We start from the raw sequence: 21483 nt of genomic DNA on the forward strand, positions 1-21483 counted from the left end.
TTCTGGAGAACCTTATGCGTTAACTATACGACGGTGCATTCCGATGACAGTTATCTCTTCACAGTGTCTCCAGCGATAGGTCTATTGCGGTACAAGTGCATCATAATCAGGTCACCGGTGGCCCTTTACGCTCAAGCAAATATTTTGTGGCACAAGACAACAAAGATATATAAGAACAACAGACTGACCGCAACAACCACAGTCACAGTACACAACAATTATTTCATCAACGTTGCAACACGTGGTTCAAAAAAGGTCAAGATTGTTCTGAGCAAAAGCTTCGCCAGACAGAATTCCAAGCTCATTAGGCAATTTCAACAAATACTTCCGGCAGGCATAACAAGGCAATGTTGATTACCCCTTAATCGTGGGAGGATAGGACTTTTATCACTAATGATGCACGTGCTGTAATTAACGAGCGTGGGTGAACATGAAAAAAATATCAAGAGAATATTATAAAAGCGAGACCGACGAAGCTGGCCATAGCCACGAATTTGCATTACGAGGCTGGATTGGGCAGCATGAAGAATTTCCACCAACTTTGTTTGATGAAATACTTTTTGCTTTGTTCCGTGTCATTTCTCTTGAGCCAAGGTATGTAAAGTGAGTCACTCCGTTACCAATGAAAGTAGTTTTCTTCCGACCGCTACGATCGATTTTAGTTTAAAATTATTTTGTGACCAGTTCCATGATTTTAGTTGTTCATCTGGGAAAATTTCGGGGAAAAACTTTGAAATGGAAGTACTTTTTGTCGTTGGTTTGTACTCACCTAGATGTATACTTGAGATCATCTTGCCCGAGGCATTTTTTAATTTCTTGACATTGAAGCCTTTTTAAAAAATGTGAACGAACATTCGAAGTATTAAAGGTAATATCCTTGGCATTTCACGGGTTAAATGAGCAGAAAAATGGAAAATAAATCTGACTTTAATAAAATCGTAAAGGAATATGGTTTATTTCGAATGTTCGAAACAAGGAATAAGGAATACATGCTTACATAATAACTAATTATGGATATTGACCTGAAAAACATCGAGATTGATTATTTAAGGATAACTGGCTAGGAATAATGAACAGCCATTGTCATCTCTTTAACATATAAATGACACAGTTTTCAGCTGCGGTGGTGCCATCATTCACTATTGCGAGATGTTGCTCCTTTCTTTGGGTTTGTTCATGGTGTTTCAAAAAAATGCTTAGCTGCTTTTTACCAATTTTGATTTTGCATGAATCATTTGTAAAATCACGTAGGATTATGACATGCAACGTTTAAATATTGTTAAACCGGGATTTTACGGTGGGCTTGATTAATAAGGTTCAGAGTTACAGGATATTGACACCTGTCATCACTTCTCTTTAATATGATATATCTTAAAATATGAGATATAATGACTCGTAAAAGAAGTTATTTATAGACACTGTGAAATATTGAAATACCCTTTCATATATTGCAACTCCGATGAAGGTTGAACTTAGCAAAGTGAACAATGTGTAATTTCTGACAAGCTTCTGTCCAATTTGATCGGCACCAGTTTCTCTTGGTATTTTATTCACTGGCGTGACATTATCACTATCGAAGTTCTATTTCAATGGTTGGCATACTGCACAAACCTTTGATGCTGATAACAATTTGAAACCGTTGCCTAGACAATATTTCATCCTAATAATTATGACTTGACACTATTAAGCATTTTTTCTCCTTTTAGCTTCTTCACACTTTAATGGTATATTTTTGTTCTTTTTGTTTTTTCGCACTTTTATTGTATATAACCTTGTTATCTGTGCTCGTATATTTCATTATTTGTTAAAGGTTGCACGAGCCGCACTCATCAGAACAAACATGGCCTCCCTTCAACTCATTTGCTATTCTGGTAGATGCCAATATCATCCTAATAGTCTCAGTGCTTTTCAGGGCCGATTTAGTCGCTCCTGTATAGAATTTCGCTGACATCACATTTTTCTCGGTTCTTTTGTTTGCCATCATTTAATTATAAGGGATCGGTCTCAAAAAATCGACGAGTAGTAAAACGCTATTTTTCTTCAATAAGTGGTTTGGAGTTTGAGAGCATTGACTGGATGCTAGCCTAGCAAATCCTTCAGGGAGTCTCGGGTATCCCGAAAACAAATTAATGCAATGGCCTTTTGAATTCATGAAAATGAGGCATTATATAAGGAGTACCAGGCTTTGAACATATATAAATAGGAGCAATTTAAATTGTGTCATTAAATTATGTTATTTGTCGGCTGGGAACGTTTTCAAGACCTGGGTCACAATTTTTTACTAAGACCCAAATGACTTGGTAAATGACTTATTTATTTTTTCCCTACTTTAATTTGTATGGTAAAAAAAACCCTACTGAATTGACTTGCAAAATGTGTTTGTATTTTACGCGCGCATTCAATGTTGAGTCAATTGCTAAGCTACAGCAAGAGCAGAGTGAAATATTATCCGTTTCCTCCCGCCCTCTCCCCCCTTCCTGACCTCGTTCTTACGTTTCCGCCCTCTGCGTTTGCGCCTCCAAGGGCAAATACGCAAACAAAATTATCCAACGCTCGCCCTCAACAAACGCCTTCCCCTCCCCTTCCCCCACACTCTTCATTCAACCGCACTCCTACTCCGTAGGACCTTTTTTAAATCTCTCGCCAAGCCTCTCCCGAGTTCGAATCCCGGATGGCGCTCGCCCGCTCAAAATGCGTTGGCGGCAGCTGAATTGCAGGCTAACTTCTCGGTCTAAAACAGCACTTACAACACATATTATTTATACACCAAGGTCAAGAATGAGCGTACATAGTCACATATTTTCTAGCTATTTACATATGTATTTAAGGAGCCAATAACCTCTATGTTGATTCACATGGTATTTTATTTTGGCAAAACTTGAATGAAGCTGAAATGTGTGCAGTTTGGTCGCCTGCACACGGCACAATATTGTGAGAATTAATTTGACTTAAACTGTTTTAAAGGGACACTGCGAAATTTGGCTCGATTCAGGTTGCTTTTGCTCCATAAATTGCAATAACATGAAAAAAGCGCATTGGGAAGAAATTTGACCTGTTCGCTTAACCCTTAATATGCTGAAATTTTCCAAACAACACGTTTTTTTTTAACCGTTAATTGATTTTCTTGGCTCTACGGTCCTAAATTTCTCTAAAATGTGCTAGAAATGCACTTTCTGACACTGCAGTAAATTTTTGATGAAAATTCCATGTAAAAATGTACAATATTTTACTTTGGCGCATGCGCATAAGCTAAAATTTGGACTTTTTTTGCTGAACCGTTCAGATTTTTTTCCTTGCTTCTTTCCTTTTCGTTTTTCTCTGCTTTCTTATTCTATCTATCTTTTACTCTGTGCACCCTTTCTACTACTGCCCTGAAATCTTAATCAATGGAAAACCCTGGAAAGGAGACCATGATCAAATACGGGTATATTGGCCTGATTTAGCACCAATTTTACACCAAAAACTGATGACGGCTTTTTCGATTAGCTCTGTCGGAATGCAGTCAATATTCCAGATGGACAGTCCTGTAGAAAGATCTATCCAACCTCTATAAGTTGCACATCACAAAAAGCTGCTGATGTGTAAATTGGTAAAGTGGTTGAATGGCCATTCCTCCAAATCCCGGAAAAATCCGGGTATAGCATATTAAGGGATAAAATCGGAAGAAGTCATCGTTAAAAGTGATAGTAACAAAGAAATATAAACTAAATAGGCAAAATTGAAAGGTCAAACTGTCACAGGAATGTCAAGTTTGATTTGTTGACATCCTGTCAATAGATTGTTTTTAACATATACGACCATCTCATTCCCGGGCTAAGTTATTCTCCAATTTTTGACCAAACAGGTGCCCCGACCTTGACTGACATGGAACATGAAAATTCGCAAACAGGTAAGAATTTACTTTAGGTCAAATAAAACGGAATTTCACTAATTTAATATTTGCCATGGTCGTAGCACAAGTACCAAAAATTATTTCGGCCAACTAAGTGTCCGCATTTGCTAAAGCCGCGAGGGGGGTTGTAAGAAACATAAGCTTGAAAACAAAATATAACAGTTATTTGCAGAACTACTAATTACAAAGTAATTTTATGTGGGAAAGAATGACGTTCGTCAAAACAATTTGCAACTGAATAAATAAAGACTAACAGTTAGTGATTCTTGACTAAATTAACAAGCATAGAGTGATTTTAGAGTGATTTTACTTCAACCGTGAAATAGTTACTACCCAAATAGATACTATGAGACACTTATTCCATTGTTTTCTTTGTTTAGTTTTCACTATTTAGCACTTAAATTGTTAGATGTTGTTTCGCGGGTTAAGTAAAATCACTCTATTTAACCGGTGAAACAACATCTAACAATTAGTGCTAAATGGTGAAAACTAAACAAAAGAAAACAATGGAATAAGTGTCTCATAGTATCTATTTGGGTAGTAACTATTTCACCGGGTTGAAGTAAAATCACTCTAACATTCCTTACAAAACATAAACTTAAACTTTTCAGTTTAACAAACTCATATGCGTTTACGTTGAGGCTAAATAACCTTATCTCATACTTGTAAATGAAATATAAATGCCTCTATGAGAGGGACGCTATGTGGACGGTTTAACACACTAACCTTCAAACAAAGAGAGTATTTTGACGCATATTAGTACTGCTGCGATCGAATTCATCACGAAACCTGTCGAAGTACTTTGAAACGTTTCCTTTCTTGCTTGAATTACCAGGCTTCTCATAGAGATGATAGCGGAGTTTGCCTAAGGATTCTAACTTAAATAATGCCGCTTGTAGCATTAACTATAATATCAGAAATATGGATGTTATTCAATGCTCAATTGCCGCCCGTAGAGACTGCTTTAACGTGATGTTATCAAAACAATGAATCACGCATGTTCCGCTTGGTAGGGCGAGCCAACATTGTTACCAAGCAACTCGTTTAATGCAAAACACGTTAATTAGTTGGAATATTTCAAAACTGTTCGTCATCATTTTATTGTTACAGTGGTTATATGATTTAATGATTACTGTGCACTCTAAAGTTTTACAAACGTACTATGCGATATCTTGTCAAGCAAGCGTTTCCGTACCAATGAAGAGTTTTCCATATGTATTTTAGTTTTGCCCTCGCCTCAATTTCACTCGCCCAAAATGTGGCAACGCGCTACACTCCGACGCTTTTCGTCAAAGCCGAGAAGCATGAAATGACGACTCTGAGAATAAAAGCACTACACAGAGATTTCCTGAGAGTACTGAAACTGAAAAGCTGCTCAGTCAGTCGATCATTTAATATGTTGATCGCTTTTCTCTTCACACAGATGTAACAGACTGATACGTCATTTTATACATTTTTATGATGGCTTTACAGCTGTTAAATACCAAGTCCATTTGGCAACTGGTTTATGTTTATCCTAAAGTCCTCTATTGCCCTACGCAATAAGCCGAAAAGTAAAAAGAGATTTCACATTGCAAAACCCTTAATGGCAGTAAATTCCAAAGCTATTTTAATGACAAATTTTTCTACTGAACAGAATTCTTATCTGCTACTGACACGAAGTGTGAAATAAGGTTTTCCTGTTCCACGTCATCAAGATGTCGGCACACCAAGCCGAGGACAGTAGATCCAGACTCAATCATAAATCTCAGTTGCGCGATCTTTACTGGAGGACTGGTACAAGGCCTGACCTGGGAACAGGCGAAGCAAGCAGTTCAGAACAGTACTGGATCAGATTTGGTTTTGCAGCAATCGGGAAATATCGGGGATAGTGGAAAATATTCATGTCAATGTACCGCAATAATTTTTACACGTAAGTGTTCCTTCGATTGCTTCGCCCTGTGTTTGTGTTATACATGCTAATTTATAAGAAATTGTCCTAAAACAAAAATGCCTTTTTAATTAATATTGCTACTAGGGTAAAAGATCAAAGAAAATTAGAGGGGAATAAGGTAAAATGAGCGCTCGAGTGACATGGTATGACATGGTCAATCCGGTTTCCATTTTTTGTGTTTTCTTATTGAAAAATACAACACCAATATATATCGAATACAACACCAAGTTGAATTGTTTCTTTTTCTCTCAACTAAGGCCCCGTCCACACTGACCCGGCATTTCACCGAAAATGGAGCTTTTCAAAAACGCTCACCAAAGAAGCGTATGGTTTTCAAATTTACCCGGGTTAATGTGGACGGAAAACATTTTACGCTGCGTTTTTAAATTTCTCCGTTTTCAAATTAAATTTACCCAGGTCAGTGTGAACGGGGCCTAAAATTGTTTACGATGAACATTTTTAATTGACTAACGTGTAGAAAGGATAGGCGGAGAAAATGATTTTTTGCACAAATCTGTCACGTGATTATCTGGATCATAAAAGTAAACGCAAACATTGAAAGAATCCCAGTCATCGAAGGAAGAGATTGTGATCTACGATACAAGAATTAATCTATTTAATATTTCTTACATACAGTCAATACTTATTACTCAGTAACGTAGTTACATCGTCCCATTTAGGTGCCTTGCAGATAGTTTGGGTCTCAAGTTCACCGAATTCTATCATTGAAGGGAGGCCACAATATTTGGAATGTTTTTTCTCGGGATGGCCTCTCCCTCGTGAGGTCTATTGGTTCAAGGATGGTAAACCGATCACTAACGGAACTGAAGGCATTTATCACTCAGAGGACAAGAAATGGAAGAAAGGAGAAGAAACTCTTCGTAGCAGACTTCGTCTTCCACCCGGACGTGAAGAGCAGGAAGGATACTACAAATGCAGTGCAACGAACAGTATTCCTAGCTGGTCGAGCAGCATCTCTTTCGAGATAGAGATGATATATGAATGTAAGTTTTGTAATTATTTAATAATTGTTGGTAAAACTGTAAGTATTATTCCCTGAATGAGCCTCTTATAGAGCAAAATAACAATGTCACTCAAAATGTCATATAAACCTGTAGAGGTAGTGATCAAGTCATAAAAGTCAGAATAATACCCATTTTGGAGTATGAATGGTTGAGACTGAGAGGAATAAACGCGATCAGAACTCGCAATGTAATTTTTTTTGTCATACTGTTTTGGTCGGTTGGGCGTATCAACGCATTTTTATCGATCGGGGGATGAGAATGAAAGTATCAGGTATTTTCGTTTTGAATTTTTAGCTGTGTTTATCTTTATGTCTCACAGTCACTTACCTAGAATCATTGAGAATTGGTTCTTTTTAACACAGGTCCTTTACCAAAAGCGGCGCCCGAGCACTGACTCTTCGGAGCCGATTCGTGCAAGCACCTCTTCCAACGTCAGCCTGACATGTTGGACTGATTTTGATGATTATTGTCCAGACTATCTGTTTTGGCGTTTAAACGACAATCAGGCAAACTTGCCGGAAAGCGGTGAAAAGTATAAGGTTGACGTAAGAGACACCCACACCAAATGCAAGAAAGAATTCATCCTCTACATTTTTAACGTTACGGAAAATGATGAGGGAACATACAGCTGCAATTGGGGATGCGAGTATGAAAACACAACAAAAGCTGCCATTGACTTGGAGTAATCGATGAGCCTGCAGACAGGTAAAAATCATATTAAAGAAGTCCGTGTTCTAAAAGTGTCTTAGGGCCTGTTTAATTAGGTAGGGTCTTAATGTGGCCTCCTTTATTTTAAGAGAACTTTACGTCGGCTATACAACATTTGTCTAGCCGGTCATGCAAGTAGCAAAGCGCGCACACCCAAGCTGATTAACGCAAGCTGTGTGTCACGTGGGCAAGGCTCGCGATCCTTTAGATCATCTTCACTAAGCGTGTATGTTATGTAACTAAGACTTTCGTTAAGAGATAAATAGAAAAAATGGGTGAAATAAATGAAACAGAAAAGGAAGAATATTCTTTAGTTACAAAAATGAGGAGGTTTGAAAATTCCTACATCTATTCAAACGGTTTGATGTTTGTTAGATTCGATAACGTGTCGATTACTGGTGTTTTTTTTTTCAAAGATCTGAGTAACGGAAATGTGTTACATTCTATATTTTTTCATGATAGCTTTACAGCTTTTAAAATATTAAGCGCCCATTAAAAACGTGTATTTTTATCTTAAAGTTGTCTTTCCTTGTGGCATGTCAGAAGCCAATTTAAGAGTTGACTTATTGCAAGGTTACTGTAACAACTTTAACTGAAAGGGCTACTGAAATGAAAGTCAACTTCTAGTTCACTCTTGACGTCTGATTAACTTCTTTGAACCTTAAAAGACGAAACAGAAAAGGAAGGATATACTTTGGTTTCAAAAATGGGGAGGTTTCTAAGTTCCTACATCTATTCAAGTGGTTTGTTCATGTCTACCCCTCTGATTTATACTGTATTTTTTTTAAAGACCATTTTCCCTTGTGTCTTAACTGAACGTATGGGGAGCGACAAGTAGCTCTTATTTCCACAGTTGTTTGTGCTGATAAAAATTATTGATGTCTCGTTCTCATTTTGTTGGTAGGTGTTGTAATCGCTTCATAGTAATCTCTTCAGCAGGAGATGAAGTTGACGAGGGACCGGATCAGTTCTCAAAGCAGAATTAAAGATAACTCAGGATTATAGCAACTTACAATTCAGTTTGGACGTTATTTATAATCAGTTCTGTATTGATTCTTTTCGTTCAGCATTTTTTTTAGATTTTGGAAAATGCCAAACTGTAAGACAAAATTATCGCTGTAATGCGCTTTGAAATAACAGCAATAAAACCCTTGGTTAACTATTAATACAGATTTGCGTTTTTCTGTATTACTGTTAAAAACCAAACAGGAAGGACGCTGCCAAAGTAAACTTTTTGTGCCTAAAGAAGCAATAAGACTAAAACGGGTAATGTGACCTTTCTTTGAAATCCCCTTGAAATCTTACGTCAATACAGGTGCTGTATATTGACATTATTACAAATTTATATGTGGCAGCACTGGAAATAAGAAGGTTCCGTGGAATTTGTTTCTGCTGTCGACGTCTTCAGTTTTATCTGTTTCTGGTTTCTGACCGCATGCCCATATGTATACCTGGCTGCAAATCAACACACAAGTTCTGTATTGCATACCCCTCCAATCTTCCCTTCCTTTGAGAATACTAGCCTGCGTTGCAGATGAACTAAGCCCAACTCATATTCTTATACGGGGAGGCTCCGCTTTGAGGTCCAAACAATTAACTTTATCCTTACCTTCAGTAGGAAAACTGGATCTCTATTTTATTTTGCGTTTTAACTTGAGTAACCCAAGTAGTTATGCGTTATTAACGCCTTTTTCGCATTCCCATGAATACCCCTTGCATTCCCTTGGATTCCTGCATACTAAGTAAGGGGTTCCCTTATTCTAACCGGGTACTCACTGCGTTCCCCTGCGTTTTTGCACATCAATTAATGTATTCCTGCAAAGTAATGAGCGACATGCTTTCAAAACGATTCGCCCACTACCTCTCGGAACGAGTTAATTCATTGGTTCTTAAAACAATAGATAACAGGTGACAACAATGCCCCTAGCCCTGAATAACAATAGAGGTAGTGTTTACAGCGGGCAAATGAAAATAGAGGTTCCAGAGAGGTAGTGTCTTACTGAAAATGATCATCAATGATAACAATGGGCTTGCCCAAGCTAAGGTGGCCTGCTCTTAGTCAACACTGATTGGTTGTCGAGGTTTGTATTGTTAAAGTGAATTAAACAGCGCAAAATTAGAAAGCGTTCATATCCTTCGCCATTTGCTTGCTGAGAAAATTTGTCTGGAGTTCGTTCTTATCCGAAACGGTGTTTACTGTGAAAATGGCTGTCTTCGCTTGCCTGCTCGCTTTATACCCACACTGATTGGCATGTCTCTTTTTCTAATGTAGAAAAACACCAATGGAGAAATAAAAACCCGAAAGTAAAAAAAGATGGTTTTGACTGACGAAGACTAAGACGGATTGAGAATGACAAAGTAAAAAAAAAAAAAATGCCATTTTTTTTTCAAGATGCATTGTCCGTGACGTCAGAACTGTAAAGACAGCATAGCGAATTTGGAATTTGATTTTCGTGTATAGGGCTTCCATCATAAGAAAGAAACTAACCCAGAACTAAAACTTTCTTGAAAGAAATATAGCGAATAGTTATATAGAATAGTTTCGGTGGCTAGTGGTGGATATTTGCCGGACCGCCAAGCGGCGAGGTAAATATCCACCACTAGCCACCGACGCTGAGGTGAATAGTTGTTTTAGTAATTAAATACTAAAGCAGTGAGGTATTTTAGCCCGTAACGATGATTTTCCACTAGTTTGTTCCTGTCAAAGATGAAAAAAAAGCTATCTACTGTTTTAGTATACTAAAGAAAGATATAAGAATTTATAAGGAATGGCGTTTTGTCAGAACCCTTCAATATTTGGTACTACAAAGGTACAGGGTTACAGAGATGAGTTCACAAAGGGTACAGAAAGGATACAGGAGGGGTACAACTGAACCTTGTACCCATCTTGTACCTACTACTTACCCTTTTTTCATGGACCGTTCGATGGGTTTGTTCGAGATATTTCAAAAGGTCCTCATTTTCCATTACCCTTTTGTATACTACAACTCGTAATTACAAAATCGTGAAATCCCTACTTTTTTTAATTATATACCTAGAGCCGTAAAAAGGTATACCCCTTTCTGGTGGCGAATCCTCGTACAGACCACTATGGGGAATATTCCCCCGCCCTCTCAGGTACCTGCTTCAGAAAAAAAATCTTCCCCCCAGTCGAATACAATGGCATTAGTGAGCACTACACACTAAGATCTTTCCAGGGTTTCACGACCGATTATTTAAGTGGTATTAGAGTGAGACCTGGTTTATGACTAAATTGGGATTAACAATTGACTTTATCTACGCCAGGCAAAGATTAAGCATAATTACATATTTAAAAAACTGGTGCGTTAGATAATGTATTTTCCATACTTTTCTTTGATTTATAGAGGCCACTGGTATCATTCATGAAACATGAGTGGAACAATAAATCCCTTATTCGATAGTTTTTAACGTACATGTACTACTGGCAGACCTGTTACTACGTTCTCTCATTTCTCGCTTGAAACTACAAAACTCATGCAATAAAACTTGCAAACCATACCAGTATTCTCAAATTTTTCTCTTCGTTACACTAATTTATTATTTGGCTGGCAACCTTTAGAGACTAGAACTGAGGGCAAAAAAGCTGAGTCGTGTGACGTATGCGGAGTTCACACGTTTGTTTTTATTTTTTTGTCTGTTAATATTACAAATTATATGTGGTCATATGCAGACTTTCATTTTGTGTTTTAAAGTACAGGCATACAAAGGTTACACAGTTAAAAAGCACTCAACACACTCAATTAATAAAGTTTACCTTAAGATACACTTGGAAGTTTCTAATATATGAAGTAATATCCATTTGGTGCAAATATGAAAGTGAACGGGCTTAACTAATAGCTGAATATATAGTGGTCAAAATTTTAACTGTCAGCTGTGAAATAACAAAGATGTTTAGGAGATGTCAGTCAAGCTGTCAAAAGTAAAAGTGAATTCTGTTCACGTTCAGAAATCCTGCTAGTCTGTTTAAAACATTTAGTTCTATTCAGTTAAGTCATCGACTAATGTTGGACGAAAACTTTACTGGCAAACGTAAAAACTGGGTAAAAATCGCTTCGGGAATAGCCTTTGATGTACACCAGTATTGGCTGGAAAAAAATTACGTCATGCGATATGTTTTCAACACGCGGTGAAGACAAACATTTCAATGGATTATAAAAATAATGGAGGATATATATTTAAATTTCCACTTCCTGATAACCTACATCAACTATAGTTTAAACTTAATCGACAAACCTCTAACAGAATAATGAATTGAACAAAGATCAAAACTCTTAAATTAAAAAAAAAAAACATTCGGATTTAGGTACGATAAGAAAGAACAAAACACATTTTTAGGAAACACACTCTGGCACACAGTAATCCGGCAATCTTCCTAGATGGCGACACTGTTTGGCGTGTTCTCTGGAAGGAGATAAGTGTAGGGGAACGCCGACTTGTTATTTCGGTCTATTATCTCCATGGAAACCTTGTCCAACTTTTCTTTAAAACGTGAAATGGCTTCCTCAGCGGCCTTATCAGTGAAGAGTCTCTCCGGAAATTCTCCAAGGTGTGGCTGCCAAAGAGAACAAAAGCGAAAAATGAATCTTAAAATAAAAGTTCACTCAAACAAAGTAATATACAAGACGGCTCATATCAGTGCAGAATTTGCAAAAGCTACATAAATATGGATCCAGAGAAAAATTAATTCAATTTCTATCAAAGTTGCTTTAGATACGGAAGATCAACATCTAAATCGTGGACCAGTTATTAAAGGTCTTGTATGCTTTGGCTACACGTTCCAAACGAACTGAAACCTTCTTCAGTTTTAAACATTTTTACTTATTATATTCACCTCGTCGTCGAATTGTCGGGTCAGGTCAAAAACCACTGCTATGGTAGCTCCAGCCTGATCCTTGGATGGCAGACTGCTCATGATGTGCTCCATGTCCGCAAGACCTTTCTTTGTAGGAGGTGGTTTTCGCATTAGGCTGGGGGAATGTGGCTGGAAGCCATATGCATCCATCTGAGAGAAGTTGACTGCTGCATGTTGGCATGAGCAGGTAAAGATGGTCATGGTAAGCAGGTGAGCCAGTTGTTCCAAGCTTGTGACTGAGGAAGGGAACCCATGGTCATTCTCGCCTTCTCTTGCTGGATAGCCGTTGTCATGGAGATCAAGAATCCAAGCTTGGAGTTCTATGTCCTGTTCACATGTAAATTAGGTCATGCGATCCAGTATTAACGTGGACCATTTAGAACAGACAATACGTAGGGGTGGGGAGCTTATACGGGGAGGCACCCCCAGGTCCAAACATGAACCGTTTTAAGTGCTATTTTTAACAAAAAATGTAATCCTTTCAAATGCCTCCGATAGATAATGGTACCCTTTTCACGTGCCTACAGTAACATGATGTATCCCCTTTATTAACTTGTCGCCTCTGGCCGAGTAACCGCTGAATATACCTAGATGAATCAGCTATAAGGTGCGTCTTTTCGAGATATTTTAAAAGGCTATTTTAAATACCTAAATGACAGTTTTCCCTAACCTTTCCCACACTCCGACACGTGAAATCCGTACCCTTTTATACCCCTTCGGCGACTCCCTGTATAGCGCACTATAGGGAGTATCCCCCTCCCCGAGACAGACAATAGGGATAAAAGAACCACATGAATTTTACCCCCTCATTACAACGTTGGAATTTTGGAAATCGTTTAGGATAGACTTGAACAGACTAGGTACTTTTGTCAAAATTAAACGTTAACGTTCACAGCTCTAAGATACAACGCATAATTTTGTAATGGTGTGATAAATACACAACTGCAAGTGTCCACGTATGAGCAAGAATGTAAAGTACAGGGGTACTATGTCTTGTATACAAGTCAGGGAACAGTGTCAGTTTCAGTCTCACCTTTTTGATGTCATTATCAGAATGATAATAAACATTCAGAATGTCGGTGACGTACTCCTTTATAATCTGCCACAATCTAAGAGCATCATCACGATAGTGGAATCCTGGAAGTTTATCTGCATCATGGACTCCTCTTTCTTCCAGCACTCGCGGTAAGTCATACGAGGACCAAGTCAAACTCTTGTAATACTTCTGCATGAGGTGCACGTGACCTATTGGAGAAATAATGTTTGTTTTGGTCAATATTGTCTAATGGCAATGTGCTGCGCCATACTGAAAGCTATTGCCTGATATGTATTGACAAGGATAATTCGACATGTTAACGTTCGTTGACGGCGGTGCTCCATCCATATGAATTGCTCAAGTGCTTCAGTTATAAATTCATTTGATTTTTAGTTAGAATGGATGCTCCTTTCGAGATTTAGAAAATTATCATATAATTCATAAGCAATTCAAAAAGAATAGATCTCATATTGTATTTATCACTTATAAAGATTATTAGTCCTGAAATTTTTCACTTTATTACTTTCTGTCTCACTTTATTACTTTTTGTCTTAAACAAAGAGTGTAGGACAAAAACTTTTGCTTGACGGTACATATAAGATTAACAGTGATCAACAATATTCACGACATTGAAGTACTTCCATGTTCACAATACATGGGCCTGGGCTGCTGGGCTGCAAGGATTGTGCATGGATATCTATACGATGTTTTGGATGTACGGCTTGGGAGGGTGCTGTAGCCAAACAAGCCCTCGTGTCTCTTTCCTGTTACTTTTATTTGATAGGCCCTTTGCAACTGATGGTCACGTACATGATCTTATGTATACAAAAATTACGGTTAAGACAATTTCAAGGTTAAAGTTAAAAAATTATAAGATCTGTTTTTCCAATAATTTATTATCTATCAATGATATAAAAATTCGAACCTCCTCCTCCAATACTAAGCGCGTAGTCAGCCACTCCCCCTGCAGGTATCAGCCTTTCTCTTCCTAGGGTGTTGATAGCCAGAATGCCTCGGAGGTGAGGAGACAAAAGTTTCCACAGGGGGTGGAGTGAGGGAAGCTGTCTCCTGGTAGCGACTGCGATGGGCTCCATGAACAAATGGGTACGAAGAAGATGGGTGATCATCTTGAATTGCCAAAAACAAGAGAAATGACAAAAGTTATTTTAAAGATTTGGCGTTTATTAGCGGCACCTTGCGAAGACATCCAGTTGGCGTCCGTGGCTTAAAAACGTCTGTGCTTAAGCTCATTATTATCCCAGTTACGCCCTCGCGCTTCAATCGCGCGGTCAATAAAATACTTGAACAGTTGAATCCAGGTAACTCGAACCTTTAAGGGAAATCAAAAATGGTTGGAGATATCGGGAGTTCGCGTTATCGAGGGTAAAATTAGTAAGAAAACAGCCTGGAGGGGAATCGGAAAAGGTTCGAGTCAGCGGGAGGTTCGAGTTATTGAGGGTTCGAGTTATCGAGATTCGACTGTATTCAATTAATAAAAATAATTAATTAATAGTATTACTTGATGCCACTGTGCATCAGCATTGCGCAGCCACATTTTGGCGTAGATCCATTCTAGTTCATCGTCGTTTGGTGTCCAAATTGGGTTCTCTTTGCTGGGTTTTTGGTGAAGCTGAATGGCTATTGGCACGATGTCTCCACTGCTTTTGACGTAAAAAAGTCCTAAAGCTGGACATGTGTAGCGCCGCTCAAGGTTGCTATTCAAGGTGCCGTAATGTGGAATGTCAACAAGGATCTCGTAATCAACCAGATAAACACGGCCTTCCTGTGGATCAGGGCATATGTTGCTTGTATTTAGTCATAATAAACAATTATTGGATGAGGTTTTTGTGATATCCGGAATTTTTCGGCTTCGGCTGATAACACTTACCTCGACCTTGATTATTCCGAATATCGCAAAATCCGAATCTAATAATTGCTTTATTACACATTGATTTTCTAGTAAAGAAAATAATGACAAACGATTTCAACCTGTTTCAGAACTTGTGCTAATTCCGGTTTGTCGTTCTGCTTAATTCTGAATGCTTTTTCCTCAAAGTATGTCGTAAAATAGTTCCTTCCCAATTTATGTCAGTCATTTTGTGTTTTCTGAGAATTTATCGTTCAGCGATTTTTCACCTTAGGTAAAATTATTTTTAGGTTGAAAAAGCGAATGTACGAGCTATTAACTTTCTTCCCCGCCAGATGCCTGCGGCCTCTTGGAAATCATGAATTGCGCGCGCAACCTACAGATTAGTGAATAATCTGCCAGCAGATTATTCACTAATCTGTAGGTTGCGCGGATTCCCAGAATTAGCTGTAGGTTCTTAGCCAATGAAAAGACAGCTAGTGACTACAATGTATAATAATAGTAATTATTTGGTATTGTTCGTGGACGTGGTAATTCCCATGGCCTATACTGTTAAGTTATACAAGAAACAAATTACTGAGCCTATCGTTATAGACATTATTTCTAGATTTTTTTCATGAAAGTCATAGAAACTTTTCTAGAAAAAGAAGTACTCGCTTTCGGCTTTTCTTTCCACAGCTGATCTCGATCTCCTTAACTTTCATTTGTATTACAATAGCATTTCTGTTGCTAAATCGTCAATAGCTTTCAACCAATAAGCTCGCAATCATTCTTCCATGTACTGTGCTACTAACGGCTATAGCTACAATTTTTCTGCTGGAAGGAAAGACGCTTAGCTTTTTCTAAATGTGTTTGAAGATTATTTAATTTTCATCCCCACACAAGACAAAAGGTTATTCTAAGATGCAGTAAGTAAGTCTTGCTACAACACCTTACATATGAAAGTGAAATCCACCATTAGATAATTTTGAGAGTAGCAGCAGTCTGATAGACCAATAGTAAGCAAAATAGCTTACGAGTAACCAAAGTTTAGACCAAGATAAATCGTGAAGCGTTCGAAAGAAAAACTACAAGTTTAATATTTTGAACAGTAGGTACCTTCATGGCTTGTTGAAGCGTATCTCCTGAGTCCAACAGATTGCCAATCATCTCCTGCGTGACGGGGAATTTGGAAGGCAGCTTCGTGCATCGCTTGATTGTGTCAGGATTACAGCCGTTCAAAAACTGAGCTCCGTAAAAACTGTCTGTTTTCCAGTGCTCGGCCGCCAAAGGTACATCGCCAACGAAATGCACGAATGCCTAAACAAAATCAAAAATCAATTCAGATTTTTGTTCTAGCACACTACTGTGGTCTTTCTTTGTAATATGCTCTAAAGACGGGTGTTCTCTTGAGTAAACAATTAGACTACAAGCTGCCTTTATTTAAAGATTTTTTTTGCGCCGCGTTCCCATTGGCTGATATTCAACAATTAGACTTACTTGTTTTCGTTTTCAACAAGCAACAGTCAGCTAGGCATAACAATTGATGAAGTGATTAGTTTCTTAAAGAAGTTGCAGTTTTACGTAGACGGTTAAGTGAACAACTTAGCTTTTATAACTTGAAGTTGATACTGAGGTAAATTGGGGGGTGGGAGGGGTAGGGCTGAACCTGGGAGTAAATGAAGGGGAAACTATATGGGAGGCGGGCGGAGAGAGGGCATTTATATGCGATAGAAATAGCACAAGGTGGCGGGAACCTTCTAAAGCTCTTTTGTAGCAAATTTGGAAAGCTGAGGTTTCCATTGCTAGCGTTTCCTTGGAATTGCTAATACGTCATAGATTATGGATCTGATCAGAAGTTGTTTTTTTTCCATTTCTCGTAACATTTCTCGTAACATTAAATTTAATTGGCAGGTGAACATTTAAATATATTTCACCTCATTGATGGCGTTTGGACTCGAGGGATTCATCTAAATTTGTGCATTCTAACTTACCTTGCAAAAATCCTCAAACTTTTCCCAAGAATGGAAAAGTCCTCGAAATTTTATAGATAAAGTGTTAAAAATGCCTTTATGCTTTGCCTGGAGCAGTTGGTCAGCGTCTTCTTGTGTGAACTGCACATCTTTAGGAAGTGTCTTGGCGGTTTTAGACTTGATAAATCCCGGCAGGCCCTGGTAGTCGGGGTCGTCACCCCAATGATACAAATTTTGTCTTTCTTTAACTTCTTGACGCCGTCGGTCTCTTACTACATCGTTCTGTTCGTCTGTGATCAATTTGGCTGAGTGAGAAATATCGAGTTATTATTATAGTTAGTTTTAGTTGGTAAGTTAGTTAATTAGTTAGTTAGTTAGTTAGTTAGTTATAGTTAGTTAATTAGTCAGTCAGTCAGTCAGTCAGTCAGTCATTCAGCGAGCCAGCCAGCCAGCCAGCCAGCCAGCCAGCCAGCCAGTCAATCAATCAATCAGTCAGACAGTCAGTCAGCCAGCCAGCCAGCCAGTCAATCAATCAATCAGTCAGACAGTCAGTCAGTCAGTCAGACAGACAGACAGACAGACAGACAGACAGAGAGACAGACAGAGAGACAGACAGACAGAGAGACAGCCAGCCAGCCAGCCAGTCAATCAATCAATCAATCAGTCAGACAGTCAGTCAGTCAGACAGACAGACAGACAGACAGACAGACAGACAGACAGACAGCCAGCCAGCCAGCCAACCAACCAGTCAGTTTTTTCCAAGGTGAAGCACAGAGTCTTAAAATTAATTTTACTTGAATCCTAGAAGGCTCTTTATTTTAACTCGACATACCTTTTCCTTCGAAAAATACAGATTCACTCTGCACCCAACAATAGCATGGAAACTCGAAAACCTTTCTGGTATCTGACTCATAGTTGATTGAAACCTCATCCAAGAACAAGTCGCTGGAGCGATGGAAAAAACCACCTTGATCATTCTTTACTTTTATCATCAAGATATCTCCTACATCCACTGCTTCCATTTCATATTTGTCTTCATATCCGGCCCAGAAAGCGTTGTGAAACCACTTTTTCAAGACAAGAGGCTTCGTTTGTCCTTTAGAGCCTGTAAAAAAAATCTTGCTAGAGGTGAATTTGTGACAATGAAAGCACTTTACCAAAGTACTTCCACTGTATGTTGAGTTGACAACTAACGAGCTACACCCCGGAAAATGATAGCTGCACTTACAAGACAGGAGATGGCACACGAGTCTTAGACAGGTTAACGTTACAAACCATTCTATAACGGACATGGTACAACCCGACAAACTTGAGTACTTTTACCCTCTCATAAATGCCCACGTAGTTCTTAACAAAATTTTCGCAATGATATTTGGATTTAAGTAACATAGTGTACTATAAGTTGACAATGCAATACTGCAAGTGAAGATAATAAGCAAGTGATGTAATGTATTGTAAGTAGGATATACAACGTAATGTATTGTAAGTGATGTTTTGCAAGTAGTGTCATTGTAAGTAAATAAGGTAACGTATTGTAAGTGATGTTTGTAAGTACTACCGCAGTACGTAGTGGTAGTACTAGTGTAAAGGGATTGTAGGTTAGAGTAATCGTAAGTAGGTAACATGATGTATTGTAAGTTACAAGAATTGCAAGTAGTGTCAGTAATGTACTGTAAGCAATGTTTTGTGAGCAAGTGTTTTGTGTAAAAAAGAAATAGTTGTTAAAAAAAAGATTGCAACAAAATCCCTTGTGAGGTTTATATTTGCCTTGTGGAGTATGCCGTCTGCAGATAAATATTGCCAAACTCGTCAAACGTTCCACATACGTGTTCCAGCTACCACGGACATTGTCAATAATACTTTTTTTTCAGGCAGCAAAATGGTGGGACTCCAGGGACCGGGCCATCACCCTTTTTGGGATGCTGATTTAACAAACCAAAAAATTTGCATAACATTGATATCTAATATTTAGATTCGCCTTTCTTTCAGAGCTATGTTTGACTCAAGTTAAATCATCAACACAATCGAGCGACAGACTAAAATTGGCAGACTACAAATCATTAAATCCTCAAAACAATCAAACGACAGACTACAATTGATCTCACCTATGATAGTAAGAGATATTGTGGCATCGGTTCCAGCTCCCTTGCGGTTTCCCGTCAGCACTCGAAGAAAGTAATTTACGTTTGTATTCATCTTTACCACGGAGGCTGAGTTATTAGACATAATTTAACATTAATTAAAGTTTGCAATTGTAAAGGATCAAGATGATATATACACCTAATGAAGCGTAGCTGAGGTAGCTTATAGTTAGGACATCATGGCCATAAGCATATCTATACAGCGTTATTTAATTTCAGGCCGGAAAATACCTTTGGCATTTTATAAGCCAGGCTAGATATTTTTTGGTCTAGTTTATATCGTAATAAAGCGAAACAATCAAATACTGACTCAAAGTCAGTCGCTTTTGTTATGCATGAGCAGCAACATACACTTTTTTATCCGGTATCGTGACGAAAAATTCGTCATTCAATGTGTCGCAAAGTACATGAAGTTCAAGAGTTCTGTTTGGTTATTTGGACGTGAAGTTTATTAAAAATGAAATGAGTAATCCCAAATCGTTATATATCCGAAACATTTTTTTTTTTTTGGGGGGGGGGGGGGAGGGGGGGGGGGGAATGGGGTCATGCAGGTACACACCAACGAAAAATCCAGAAAAATTTCCTGCTTTAAAAGCTACCTTTACAGTGGATTTAAGTAAAGTCAACGACAAATAACTGGCAATAAGAAGATCTCGCTGAACTTCTCGGCATCACATGGCCTCGTGCTCGCTTTGCTCAATGCGTCAGTTCCTGCTTAGAGCAAAACTATTTTGTATAACAAGACGTTACTTTATTCGTAGTCTTAACAGAAAACTATGATTGAGTATCACTTCGCTAAACGAGACCCATCGAGAGACCGCGAATCCCGCACTCTTGGTAAACAACCAAGTCAATCAAGCTTCGTTGTTATCCGTAAGCAGTTCGTGGAATTGCGTAATTTCCCGTTTGCAAGCCGCTAAAGCATTCCCTTTCCTCTGAACTCGCGAGAAACTTCAACGCTTGTCTGTCCGTGCGTTTACTTAGGTTTGTCTTCCGGAGGAAATTTTTAGAAATTATTCAAAGCATCAGAGTTTTTGTCTTTCAGTTTAACGCTATTCATAGCAAGATATTCTACACAAGTTTGTCGCATTTTTTCGGCCATCAGCCACTTAGTCTGGTATAATATGAAACGTGCTAAATTCAAGAAAATCAAATAAATAAAATTAAAAAAAAAGTTCACTTTATTTTACGTGTCAATGTATTTGGCACAACTGTGCTAATTGAGGACACTGTAAGTAAATTAAAAATATTGTAAACGAACAGAACTTTGTTAAAATCCCAACTGGCAGGAAGCTGACTAGTTAAGTTGGCTACACTGTATATACGAAGCGTGAAGGAGTTAAATTCGGGACCACCGAACGCAAATCTAGTGGCAGAGAGGAGGAATTGAACCCGGGACCTCCGGATTACAAGTCCAGTGACCTAACCACTAGGCCACGCTGTCTCCAGAAATAAAAGCCGTGTAAGCACACTATGTACGTTTTCGCGCCAAACTGACATCCGTGAGATAATGAATTTTTTGAAGGTCGATCGTGTCTTGGCCATTTTGACTCGCACTTCGCTCGACACTTAGCGCACGCGTCGCGACGTCGACCTAGTCTCGTGCCTCATATTAGAAAAACTGTCGTTTGTTTAGTGAAAGGAAATCCCTGCGTTTTGCTATAAGCATTAAGAAAACATTGCACGCGTTCAGAAAAAAATAAACAGAAAAGCTCTTGTTGAAAAATTTGGGACGATCGACTTGGAGCAAGCCTAAATGAAATGTATTGAATAGACGTCTTGAACACGGAAAAAGTTCCTTCGATCATTCACACAACGTAAAGAGTAAAAAGAAAGTTTAACAAATCTCCTTTACCAAAATGTTGAACAGTTTAGAACACAGAATACATCCTACCTCAGTGATAAAAGCACGCCGTGACAGCTCGAAGCCTGCTCTTGATAGCAGCGTTTGCTAAATGGAACCTCTGAGCACAACGTTTCGCAGACTAGTCCTGCACAGACCTAAGTAATGGATGATTACGTTGGAATGCTCTTCCGCTCGCTATGAATGAGAGAC

The 21483-nt window shown here is 38.5% G+C and overlaps 2 protein-coding genes across 7 annotated transcripts in view; one reads left to right on the forward strand and one right to left on the reverse strand.

Annotated features, from left to right (window-relative positions):
- Positions 1-320: 320 nt before the first annotated feature.
- Positions 321-7372, forward strand: LOC144659981 (hemicentin-1-like). Of its 2 annotated transcripts, XM_078520522.1 has the most exons (5): positions 322-594; positions 3845-3889; positions 5529-5804; positions 6506-6829; positions 7213-7372. In XM_078520522.1, exons 1-5 carry the CDS (start codon positions 522-524, stop codon positions 7242-7244), a joined length of 750 nt encoding a protein of 249 aa, XP_078376648.1. In that variant the 5' UTR covers positions 322-521; the 3' UTR covers positions 7245-7372. The 2 variants fall into 2 exon arrangements, with proteins under 2 accessions (XP_078376647.1, XP_078376648.1); XM_078520521.1 differs by lacking the exon at positions 7213-7372 and having other exon boundaries at positions 321-594; positions 6506-7160.
- Positions 7373-11197: 3825 nt separating this feature from the next.
- Positions 11198-21483, reverse strand: part of LOC144659972 (allene oxide synthase-lipoxygenase protein-like) — a 64290-nt gene continuing 54004 nt past the window's right edge. For 2 of the 5 annotated variants that reach the window (XM_078520505.1, XM_078520507.1), the window contains exons 2-10: positions 19392-19496; positions 18119-18391; positions 17308-17591; positions 16433-16633; positions 14987-15250; positions 14393-14594; positions 13465-13676; positions 12411-12758; positions 11198-12131 (exon numbers count right to left, since the gene is read on the reverse strand). In XM_078520505.1, coding sequence (XP_078376631.1) covers positions 11952-12131; positions 12411-12758; positions 13465-13676; positions 14393-14594; positions 14987-15250; positions 16433-16633; positions 17308-17591; positions 18119-18391; positions 19392-19496 — 2069 coding nt within the window. In that variant the 3' untranslated portion in view covers positions 11198-11951. Of the gene's footprint in view, positions 12132-12410; positions 12759-13464; positions 13677-14392; positions 14595-14986; positions 15251-16432; positions 16634-17307; positions 17592-18118; positions 18484-19391; positions 19497-21321; positions 21458-21483 lie in introns of those variants that run through there. The other 3 variants (XM_078520506.1, XM_078520508.1, XM_078520509.1) reach the window with 3 other exon arrangements.

Source organism: Oculina patagonica, chromosome 7 (genome assembly GCF_052425735.1).
Source record: "Oculina patagonica isolate OP01 chromosome 7, crgOcupat, whole genome shotgun sequence".
NCBI classification, from domain to species: Eukaryota; Metazoa; Cnidaria; class Anthozoa; order Scleractinia; family Oculinidae; genus Oculina; species Oculina patagonica.

Coding starts and splice junctions, on each gene's coding strand:
- LOC144659981 (XM_078520521.1), top strand. CDS start 522: ATGAAGAATTTCCACCAACTTTGTTTGATGAAATACTTTTTGCTTTGT. Junction 595..3,844: donor GTCATTTCTCTTGAGCCAAG/GTATGTAAAGTG, acceptor TTGACCAAACAG/GTGCCCCGACCTTGACTGAC. Junction 5,805..6,505: donor TACCGCAATAATTTTTACAC/GTAAGTGTTCCT, acceptor CGTCCCATTTAG/GTGCCTTGCAGATAGTTTGG.